Source organism: Pseudomyrmex gracilis, unplaced genomic scaffold, assembly GCF_002006095.1.
Source record: "Pseudomyrmex gracilis isolate BER0280 unplaced genomic scaffold, ASM200609v1 scaffold_315, whole genome shotgun sequence".
Lineage (NCBI taxonomy): Eukaryota > Metazoa > Arthropoda > Insecta > Hymenoptera > Formicidae > Pseudomyrmex > Pseudomyrmex gracilis.
The window spans coordinates 5,734-18,213 of NW_018020899.1; the positions used below are offsets into that span (position 1 = coordinate 5,734).

The window sequence follows — 12,480 nt, forward strand, 5'->3', positions numbered from 1 at the left end:
GTCGGAGGGTCACATGAGGATTGTTGTGAGAGACGGTGCAATTCATTTGCAGGATATATCCGTGTACAATACTACACACAAATACATTCGCGTCTTCGCGCATGTATGAAATGACACTCCGATCGCTGTCATCCCGGCGGTGGCACGCGATTAGCCTTTTACGCTTTTTTTTTTACGGTCGCTTACACGTCTATTCTCGCCACGAAGACTTATAATCTTAATCGAGATATCCGAAGCAGCGGCTAACTGTTAAGTTGTATCGCGCGTCCGAAACAAGATTACAGTTGCGAGCTACAACAATATTTTTTTACGTTTTGAAATCTTATAAAAATTTACACGCTTTTCTCTCTCTCTCTCTCTCTCTCTCTCTCTCTCTCTCTCTCTTTCTTTCTCTACATTTTGTTCTAGCTTATCTATTAATAAGTAGTAAACGCTATAAATTTAAATGCATATGTAACATTACATTATTGATTTGCGATATTTCTCGCGCATTCTACGTACGTTATCCTTGGGTGTGTACAGAGTTATATTTAGAATGTCTTTTCAAAATTGCGTTTTTTTAAGGGATACTACTCAAGAGTTAGGGCTGCCTCGCGTAGAATTGCTTATTATGTAGCCATTGACAAGTATGAAATTGAACGTGACGGTGCGCAACCGTTTTTTTTTTTTTTTTTGAAAAAGAGGTGCCGCTGTCTTGTCTCATTCAATTTTTCTTGAAATAAGAAACACAGAAAATACTAACTGGTAAACAATTAATTGTCAACGCACGGAACGTAAATATATATATATGACAGAACGGAAAGTCGCCTCCTAATAGGAACGTTTATATTATTTATTTTATATACACATATATATCGGACACAGTCAAGTAATCATAAAAGAGAAATCGATTCGAAGTTAGATCGAGAAAAATAAAACACATCTGATTTTATATTATTCGTCGCTTAACGATCCTGTCCCGCAGGCATAATATGAAAACTCGAACGAAAATATTCTTTTCCGTTTATAATATCGCGCAACTTTCATTAATAACAACAATAACCATCTCTTGCTTGCTCTTTACGTGTTCTATAATGACAATTACATATTTTACGCATCAATTACACATGTATATACAATGGCAAAAATGAAAGGAGCGCTCTCTTTTCCCTTTTTTTTTTTTTTTTATTTTATTTTATATCTTTCTCCACAGCAAGAGATGTAAAGATCGATGTGCGAAGATTTTCTCGAAGATTCGAGCACAGACGTGCTTCAGATCTGACATTTGTTTTTTTTTGTTTTTTTACGCCATCAATTCATTAGAAAGCATCGTTTGACGCTATCGAGCCTTTTTCTGTCTCGTTTCGAGCGATTAACATGCCGCAGTACAATAATGGATATACGCGTATATAGCAGTAATGTGTCGTTAATTACGATCGTAGCATAATGATACTAATCGCTTGCAGTTACAGCGTGTGCATGCAGAAAATAGAGCGCTGCTGAATCCATTGCGAATAGAATTTTTCTTTTATTTGTTCCTGCAATCTAATTTGCGAATCATATAATTAGATAAATAACTATAGAGATATAAGTATTTGTCGAGAGGGAATAATTAAAAGAATCAATCAACCTCATTTTTTTTTTGTTATGTCGGGTTTATAGTTTATATATCAATCATCCTCAATTCGGAACGTTATTATACGCGCATAATAAACGTTCGCTTTGCTTATTCAAACAGCTTAGAAGTAGCAACTTTAATAATTGCAATTGTTTTTATACTCTGATAAAAGTCATCTCGTGTAATCATAATGAGTATTAACAACAACAACAACAACAACAACGATAAGAATAATTGTAGTAACGTAAAAGAGAATTTTTTTTTTGTTTACGACAAAACGGAGCGATAGAGAGCGATATAATTTTGCACTGAGATTTCTTACTGTAATAAGTATGGTTTTTTTTTTTTTTTTTTATCTTCTCAGAAATTTCATAGAACATGTCACGTTCTAACAAAAAAATATAGCCAAATCGGTGTAATATGTGATGAAAAGAGAAAAAATTATCGAATTATAATAATTATCTATAAAGTTTGAAACAAAGTTATACTGCGAAAAAAGCATCTGCGACGAGTTAAAAAAAAAAAACAAGAGTCGGAAAAAGAATCTAAACTATAAGAGTGTGTGTACGTGTGTGTGTGTGTGTGTGTGTGTGTGTATCGCAGTACTTTTTATATAATAAATTTTCGAGCATAGAGTCAGTTATAAGGGCTCGATCGTTGATTAGTGTATTAGTTTTTGTTTTTATTCTTCTTGAAGTTTTTTTTTGTATTGAATAAGTACGGGATAGATAGGAAATGTAAACTCACATTTGTTACTTGATTTATTGTCGACTGTGTATCAACAAATACTTGCGAATTGGATCGAAGAATTGAAACACGCGCGCAACCAGCTTGTATTCGCTGTATTATTCAGCACTCATAAAAGCGAGAGGAAAATAGAAACCTCAAAGAATCGTTAGCGCATGATTCTCTAAGTGCGTATCGTTTTATCGCAATGTTTTTTTCCGCAGTAAACTTGTTTTTTAATAATCGGTAATCCTGGCTGCTTTTCATTATCATGTACGCAATTGCAATTAAATACGTAGCGGGGTGAAAATTTCTCTCCGGATGTGTGTGTGTGAGTAACTCTATAACAATCGTTTATGTTACTTGGAGTTATTATTTTTTCATAATTTGGTTGTGTTATTTTTTTTTTTTTTTTTTTTTTTTCAATCGCTATGTTTTGCTGCACAGTATGCAATTGCAATTAAATACGTAGCGGGGTGAAAATTTCTCTCCGGATGAGTAACTCTATAACAATCGTTTGTGTTACTTGGAGTAATTATTTTTTATAATTTGGTTGTGTTATTTTTTTTATTTTTTTCAATCGCTATGTTTTGCCGCACGATGTGACGTTTTAAGATCCAAGTGAAGAAATGACGCGCGGTGCAAAAATGCACTTTCGTGAGAGAAGATCGCGCGATAAGTACTTCTGCCGTTTACTTGTCGCGGCATTTTAAAGAAGTGAATCACACACGCTTCAAGAAGATACACAGTCTCCTTTAAAAGTATATAGAGCACATTGTAAGTGAAATTTTGTTCTCTATCGCAAGTACTCCGTAGGAACGCGTTGCCAGAACGGCAAAAATGGAGGAACGAGCGAGTAACTCACTGTAATGTGAAGAGTTGGTGCAAACTTCCACGCAACAAGCCACGTATGACAAATATATGTTATTATTATTGTTATAGTAAAAGAGCGTTTTATCCGCAAATATATCATAATCTTATTGAGATTAAATCAAACAAAGATTTTTAACGAACAAAATATTGCACGGCATCGTTGTTTTAAACGCAACAAAAATAAAAATTCGTCAATAACTGTATTTTAAGCAAACACACACAAATCGATTCGAATACCGTTTGTTTTTCAACTTGTATATGTCGCAGAATTTTCCAATTTTTATTTTATCAATTTATATTAAAGTATGTGTCAAAGCGATGTCACGGATTTAACTGATTTGTTAGTATATCAACCAGTTTTTTTTCTGTGTTCCATAACTGACTTTTCTCGCGACGAAAGCAAAGAGGAAAAAAAGGAACGAAAATTGCGGAAAAAAAAATTGTGGAGAGAAAGCATCGCGATTGATGAATAATTTAATTTGAAACAATATATATATACATAGCGTTTTAAATGTAGTGTTTTTAGTTAAAAGTGTACGCGCGTTTTTTATCTCAATCTTTTGCTCGTCACATTCGCGCGTATCTTTTTTGAGTGCGTTAGCTTCAAACGATCCTGCAACTTCGATCCAAAAACATCTTTCCCTTCTGCTTGTGTTTATATTGTTTTTTTTTTTTGCTTTTTTTTGTATAACATGAGAATCGTAGCTTATTTTTTTTTGTTAAAAGACATCCCTACTCAACATGGCTACGATAATGCGTAATGGATATGTGCGCAAGTGCGTGTGACGAGTTCAGCCCAAGGTGGTAAAGAGACGGGGGGGGAGGGGGGAGTCTTGCATTTAGAATGTGAGGGGAAAGGAAGAGGAAAAAGATGAAGGAAGAAAAAAGGGATTCTCGCGAGAAAGTGATAAAAGAGGTTAAAGGTATATATCCGCGCGTATACGCGCACGCACGCGCACGTACGCACGTGCGCACATAGGCACACGTTTTTTTTTTTTTAAGTGTACGTATAGAGTTCTGTATATATAATAATATATCAATCATTGATGTAAGTAACTAGTTTCTTTGAGTATACATATATATATATATATATGTATATATATACACATAGATATATGTACAGAACATATACATATATATGTGTGAATATATATTTTGCTATTATTTAGTAATAATTAGTAAATGCGCAATCACATACACACTTCTGCTTAGATTTCACATTCACTCTTTAAAGTCGCACGGATTTACTCTTCTTTCTCTCTCTCTATCTTTCTCTATCTCTCTGTCTCTTTCTCTCTCTCACGCTTTGATTAATCTGTCATACATTTTTCATACGCATCTCTCGCGCACGACAAGCTACGTGCTTTATTCTATAGCGCTTTCTCTCTCTCTCTCTCTCTCTCTCTCTCTCTCTCTCTCTCTCTATCTCTCTCTCTCTTTTTTCTATGGTAGACAACAAAAGTATAATTAGTATTCTAATTCTGATTTTTTTTTATCTTCATTTGTGTTCTACTTTCGTATCCGTATATGTCGTAAAAATGTTGTATATAATGATATTAATATTGTTATATATATATATATTTTTTTTTGTTCTTCGCATTTATTGCACACGTGGGTCGTGCCCGCTGGCGCCAGCGCCGCAAGTCGGTCCGACTGATCCACGTCCGTTTTTCTTTCTCGGACGCGAAAATCGTTGATCATTAAGGCGTTACGATCATTTTGTTCATGATCCTTTCAATAGGAGCGGCTCTCTCTCTCTATGCAGCTCGTCCCTTTCGTCCCTCAATCTCGCGCATCAAATAAAAAAACGTCACACTCGTTCATTTAACGCGCGAGAGCGGCGGAATTGGCTTTTGAACTCCCGACGCTGACCCCACGGCTTCTATTAACATCAGCATGTTTCTTTTTTTTTTTTTTAAGTGGTTTTTTTTGTCCGTTATGACTTTTTTTATATGCTTGCGATTAGTTCCGTTACGTTAAACTCGTTACGCGATCTCTAATTTTTTTTAAGCTGAGATTCGTCCCGCGCGAACTTTGGAACGTGGTCGTTGATGCTTTATTCCTCTCTCTCACTTCTATATATAATTTTTCCGTTCTCTTGTAATCGATAAGCAGCGAAACTTAATTCTAAATCGTCGCTCGTGCGCAAGAAGCGATTTATCGCGCAAAACATACTATGTCTCGTTTTACACGCATAAAACGATTATCATATTCCGGCCCCGTACTAAGTAACGCGTCAAAGACGTATCTTTTTTTCTTTACGAACATCAAGAAACGAAATTCGTTTTACTGTAATAAAAACGTTCCATCTTCGCGGAATCATCGACGTGAACATATACAACGTTAGATTATACTTTACATATTTATATATATATTTGCATATTTATATATTTATATGTATATAATTTATATGTATAATCTCCTCTCTCGCTTTGCTTTTTTGTTTTTTTTTTCGGTCTTTCTAGCACTCTGCGGTGATCTAAAGTGATTTTTCTCTACGCGCGTCGTAATATCCCGTAAATTCTACTATATACTGCGGCGATGGACGGGGGGTACATCCCTATTTTTATGTATATTATGAGCGACGCAATATTAAGATGGCGACAATAGAATGAAATACATATCAAAAGAAAAGCCCGAGAAACGCGAGATCTTTCCGTAGTTTTACGTTATATATATTTATTAACGTAAATATATATAACAGCCACACAATGTTGGTTGTTTCCCAACAAAGCCCCAGTCGTTCTGGTATATATATATGTATCGCGAAACATTTCATTCCCTCTCAGTGTTTACGTAAATTTCAATTAATCGGTCGATGATCCAACTTATATATATAACTCTTGCAAACAATTATATATATACATATATATATATATATACACATGTATATGTATGTATATATGTGTATATATATATATATATTTGTGTGTGTGTGTATATATATATATATATATTTATATATAATCTATAATCATAGAAACTTTTTTCTCTCTTGCAACGCTTGTTATATAATCTCATCTAATTATCTTACGACTTAACTCACTAATAATACTATTAAGTAATCAGTTTTATCATATATTCAACATTCTCTCTTTGATATGTGCGTTCGCGCTTTGTCAATGCCAAGAAAATATTCGAAGCGTTTGATCTTGTTCGATCTTTCACAGCGTGCGTTTTGTGTCCCTTTTTTTTTTTTTTTCTTATTATTCTGTCGTTTCCCCGCGTTTATAGTTTTATATTCACGAGTACGTAACGTCATTATTACGTCATGATGTACGATCGAAAGAACAGCGGTCTTAGGTTTGTATATTATAATACCGATTGATCGATGCTACAGAACAGATTTGTCACTCGGCCTCTTTTTTTTAACAACTCGCCGAATTTTTTTTTTCAAGGATTGTTTCGATCGTCGCGCTCGTCGCGTGTCCGACTCTAATCTAAAACCGCGACCTCGTCACCGATGTAAAAATTCCTCTACAGTTTTTCTCGAAAGGCTACGTTAAAAAGTACGAAATCAACTAAACTCTTAACATCGCTTAACGTCTAAGTTTGGAACGTGTTTTTTGTTTTTCTTTTTACACGAACGTGCGACGGGTATTTCCGTGTATCCGTAAGATAACAATAGCTATCATCAACTCTAAACAGTACAACGTATTGCATAAAAATATAAAAGGGTCTAACAAATTCTACGTATATATAACAATAGATATTTCTTTTTTTTTCGTCACGCGAATAGAAGTCTCGAAAGCCACTTTTTGGAAAAATAAAAGATCGTTTGTAAACGTTTTTAAAAAAGATAATTTATGTGTGTGTGTGTGTGTGTGTGTGTGTGTGTGTGTGTGTGTGTATGTGTATCTTTCAAAGGTTTTACACGACGCTCTCACAAATCAAGAAAAGAGTTTATCGAAGTACTGTGATTATACTGTTTCGGGTTGAATACACTTGACTGGTGGAAATTTATTCGTTTACTTTTCCGTTTTTTTTTTCTGACATGACTTTGTCATACCCTTCGTCGTACAATAGCGGTATTGGTCACTTTGCGTTGTATGTGTGTTTATCAATAAACTTCTCTTCTCGAACAAATCGGAACAATTTTCATTTTTCGAAAGCACACTTTTGTCGTCGCGTTCACTTCTCGAACATAAAGTTACGCGTGTGTATGTGTGCGTGCATTTAAATGTCTCTTTTTTTCCTCTCTCTCTCTCTCTCTCTCTCACACATTCTCTCTTTCTCTTTCATGTCTAAGTGCCGTGTATCCTGACAATTTTTACAACGCAAGGAGTAGGTCGAACGGTTTCTTTTGTATAAATGTACAACACGCGTATTTGATATAACAGAGATTTTCGAGCTCAAATATATTGAAATAGAGTGTCGTGTCGTACTCATTTAAGACATTTTTATATATTTAGACGTTTGAAAGAGCTAAGAAATGTTATTGAACAAGTTATACAGGAATATATATATATTTCTTACACGCGTCCGGACGAATTACGAAAGAAACAAATCTCTCGAGCCAAGTTTTTCGACAAAAAAGTAAAACCGATAAAGCAAAACCAAAATAAAGTGAGTCTCTGTCTCTTTTTCATTAACGTTCATCGGTGTTTGTCCTACCAATGTATTACAAAGCATAAATTACGTGGAACACCGCTGCGCTTCGAGCCGTTCAACTCGACCTTCGACTTATCACGCGATTCCTTCGCTAATCCGCTTTCGTTTTGTTTCGCTCAAAAGAGAGAGACTGACGGACTAATCCCTTTCGTGCCTCGTACACCACGGCGTTAAAGTGCTTCGGCACAGTAGTTCCCCTCTCTTTTCCCTCTCAACTCGCGAAACACACATTTCTCCATTTATGTTCGACGTCACGAAAGTTTGTGTTTTTTTCACTAATGATTTAGATCGCGCTCCGCATGCCGAGCGCGCAAAAGTTCATCCGTTTTTTATCATGATTTGAACGTTGGCGCGACGATCTCATTTTCGGGGGTATCTGAAATCGCGCAGCCGCTTTAACAATTGCTTGAAGAAAGCGCGCTGTAAGTTGCTCTTTCTGTCACACACGAAGTTCTACTTTAGATATAAATTTCTTAATTGTGCTGAGAAAAATGTCAAAAAAAAGTTACACCAAGAAAGTTTGTAGAAACAAAAAAAAAAAAAAAAAAAATGTTGAGTTTANAAAAAAAAAAAAAAAAAATGTTGAGTTTAGAATTTTAATCGGCAGTTGCCATATAGGCGCAATCTTTTTGTGGTTTTTTTGTTTTTTTTTTTTATCACGCGATTCTAAGAACTTTTATTGCAAAAAAAGGCACCGCTAGAGCAACAACCGCAGACCGTTCTCCTTGCCTGCAACGTCAGGACAACATACAAAAATACGACGAATGTATAATTATATGTATACAGTATATGTTCTTTGTATATATGTATGTTTCGTCGCTGAAATTTTCACTACGTACGAGTGATTTTGATAATCTAAAATTTTTGCTCTCTCTCTCTCTCTCTCTCTCTCTCTTTCTCTTTTTCTTTCTTTCGATTAACATAGTAAGTTCTTATATAATTTACGCGATCTGTTTCTCTTGTTTCGCGTCGTATGAATCGTGTGATTTGCATCAGCTGTGGGTTTAATAAAATGCTAGGCCAGTTTTAGGCATTTAGACTACACCGAATATATATATATTCCTCTTTATATAATCTTTCGAAACTGTAAGTAATAGCATTTCGCTCTCATTTTTTTGTATGTAATACAATCGATATCACATTATAACTATTACTTCCTCTTTTTATGCACTTAAAACATATTCTTTACAAACGCTTTTATACAACACGGATTCTGTTTAACTGGAATTAAAAATTGATCTAACGCGCGGGCTTTTTTAACTATACACGTTCCTACTTTTGTTCTCCTTTTCCCTTTTGTCTTTTTTTTACTTTTCTTCTCTTATTCTCTATCTTTCTCTTTCTCTTTTCTCACACACATACACACCTATGTAAACTTGTTCGCTCGTATTACCCGTTTACAGTCATTGTGTGCACGTAACAGCTATAATGTTAATATAATTAAATATTTTCTATAACGATACCTCAGTAAAGGTATGGTGCAATGTTGAAAACTTGTAAGAATTTAGCGAAAAAATAGTTCGAAGAGTTATCAAGCTGTGATGGGACTTTTGGGAAAGTGTAATTGTATTGATCGACTTAACACACACACTTGTTTCTTTCGGCTTTTCAGAGAGCGCACTGTGTACCTTAATGCGTGTTACTACTCGTACATCTCGTAATTTTTCATGTTTTTTTTTTTTTTTACACATGACAAGTTATCTCGATAATTTCTCTAGACTGAGAAAATATCGTAACAAAGATTCGATCGCGCGTAAAATGCACATCATGCAAGCGACGACACGAGTTTTGTTTTTTGCTCGCAAATCGGAGAATTCTCACGTGACGCACCGAGTTCCAAGTTTTTTTTGCAATTCGCATAAACAGTTTTTCTCTATGCACTTAGGAAGGTCTGCTTTTTCGCATATCGCTTACAGATTATAGTTACAATAGTAATAAGAGTTATAAGAGAAGAAACGCACGCGTTCGGAAGCGGATTCAAGTGCTTTTTTTTTTTTTACGCGAACGAGACATTTTCTTGCGGCATTTTTGTTTCGGATGGATTCGCTCTTTATTGACAGGTAACATTTAATAGACGATTAAAATAATCGAGAATAATATTGCGTCTTTAACTTTGGCCAACATATTTTTTTTTTTAACTCGAAGAACCGGTTTACTTCTTTTTAACACTTTGTGTCTCTAATGATCTATCTTAAAACAAAGCATAGAAAATGCGCCAATTATTTTTTTTTTTATCTATATACTTTACCGATATATCTTATTCACATAGCAACATCCGTTCCGATCGCACGTCAAAGATCCGATGCGATAGTCAGCCGTTTCGTTTGAGATATGATATTACATCAGTGTTTAAACGTTTAACAAATTAATGAATTCGGATATTTCACGCGAATAAAAAGCGCGCAGACGGAGAATATAACAAAGAAGATAATATTTGTCAAATTGAGATCAAATCCCAAATTTCATCTTGATAATAAATCGCGGTTATATTACGAAAATACATTTATTATACAATTGCAAACACACAGAAAGAAATAAAATAATTTCTCTTTCTGATGTTTTTTTTTTTTTGTGTATAAATGTAATAATCTGTTTCGCGCAAACAGTGGAAATCGGTTTAATTAGTTACACAAAAATTAAAACATACAAGAATTCTACATCGTTAAACACTTGAAAAACTCAGAGGGTAAATTACATCGTTTCCATCATCGAACCGAAATAGTGAGCCGCGCATCGCATCACATTTGAATTTCGTGAGCACAACAGAGAGAGAGTAAAGTTGTATAACGCTATTCTACGATTAGAGGCGAAGAGAGTTCTGCTTTTTGAGAGAAAAAATCGGCGAGCGGTCAGGTCGTCTCTCTCCTATAAGAGATTAACATTATATATACCGTAATATATTTCACGAACGTGAGCGTGCCAAGGAGTCAAACGAGAAGAGAAGCTCTACAAGAGGAGTATTTTATACACTGGCTGAGAGTAAACTCCGCGCGTTTTGTTTTTTGTTTCTAAAACTTGCTGATATTTATTGCTAAGTATTTGTCGGTTTGCACGACAGTGACGTTTTTCAATAAATGCACAAGTCCCACAACTATCCGATGATAGCGCGATGATTTACAGTTGAAAACGAACGTCGCGCCGCGTAACATTTACGTTATACGTTCTTCATTCGTGAGAGAATCTCTGTTGTATGTACATTATATACAAAAAAAGTCTAAATAATTTTTCGAAAAAAAAAGAAGAACAATACTGATAATTATCTCGTCTCAATGCTTGACATATTTACTTACTTGACCCAAAGAGAGTATACAGATAAAGAAACAATAAGGGACAAAAGATCGTGAAAAATGAGATTCGCGTGCGCCAAGAAATTCTTCCACGAATAATATAAAAAATTATGTCGGTTGGTCCTTGGCACGATCAGCTAACGCGCTCGCCGTGCCTAAATAATAAAATCAGCGCATCCCGAGCGAAGTGACTTTGCGCTCGGTGTCTTTTATAATCCTTAACAAGACGAGTATTTCGTTTCAGGTATTTCAGATTTTATACAAATATGTACATCTCTCGCATGACTGGAACAAAAAAAACTGCCTCTGCAGTTAGGTATACATGCAAAAATTTGCTTTGACCCGATGAGATACTCGGTGATGGGAGTAAATGGGGTGCTCTCTGTCTATTGCCGAATTTCGACCATTAAGATTATTTTTTTTTTATTTTCCTCGTGCTTGCAGAAAAGTAGGGAGATGTGTGTTAAATGACTGGCACGGTTTCCTCCTCGGCTCTCGAAGCGGCGACCGCGGGGAAGAGTTTCTCTCGTCTCGGCCGAGACTCGCCGACGACGATATGATGACGCGATGATGTGATGACGAGACCCGTAAATGCGCGTCCGTGTGTGGTTTCGCAGACGTGTCCTCTAAGCAAGAGCTTTTTTGGTTTACCTCTGCCGTTCCGACTCTGTCTTGCTCTTACACCGGGCAGACCAGAATCTGATACTCGAACATCAACGAGACAGCAACGAAGACAAAATAGAGAATGAACATTGTGAAGCCGAGACCCTTGTTCATTTTCCATCTGAAGCAGGCGATGCTCATGATGACGAAGAGCAGCATGCAGAACAGTATCGCTATGCTGCATACCATGCCCACCGAGTTCACTTCTACGGGTTTTCCATAGATCAAACCGTACAGGAGCCACGGCACCGGAAGCCTGCGGGCAAAATCAAAACGCAAATCGAGCCCATTTTCACTCGCTCGATTCATCCGCTGATATGATTACGATTACAATTTAAATTCCTGCACGCTTTATTTCTCCATTCAATTATCTCTTAATTAAAATATGCATTTTGCACTTGTACGTATATATATTTGTTTTTAAACCGAGTAATCCTTCGAAAAAAATTTAAGAAATATAATAGCTATAACAATGTATAAATAAACTTACATAAAATTTATATTTAAAGAAACTATTGTTTGTCATATTGAATTTGTCAGCACGTAATGTTTGCGTGACAGCCTCGCCAAAAGCGAGCTAATACACTGAGAAAAAAAAGTTGTTGAAGTAACAAAATAGTATTTGCTTCAACTATACACAGTTTGTCCGGAAAGTTCCCGGACTACGTGAATTAAAAATCGAAAATGAAAGATATGGTTTATTAAACAAGTTTACACTTCAAG

General features: G+C 35.5%; 1 protein-coding gene across 1 annotated transcript in view; it reads right to left on the bottom strand.

Moving 5' to 3' along the window:
• Nucleotides 1–10,030: 10,030 nt before the first annotated feature.
• The window catches only part of LOC109860030 (sodium/potassium/calcium exchanger Nckx30C), a 48,283-nt gene continuing 45,833 nt past the window's right edge, over nucleotides 10,031–12,480 (bottom strand). Inside the window, exon 7 of the mRNA XM_020438869.1 lies at nucleotides 10,031–12,013. Within this exon, the coding sequence (XP_020294458.1) occupies nucleotides 11,773–12,013 (241 nt within the window). The 3' untranslated portion in view covers nucleotides 10,031–11,772. The remainder of the gene's footprint in view (nucleotides 12,014–12,480) is intronic.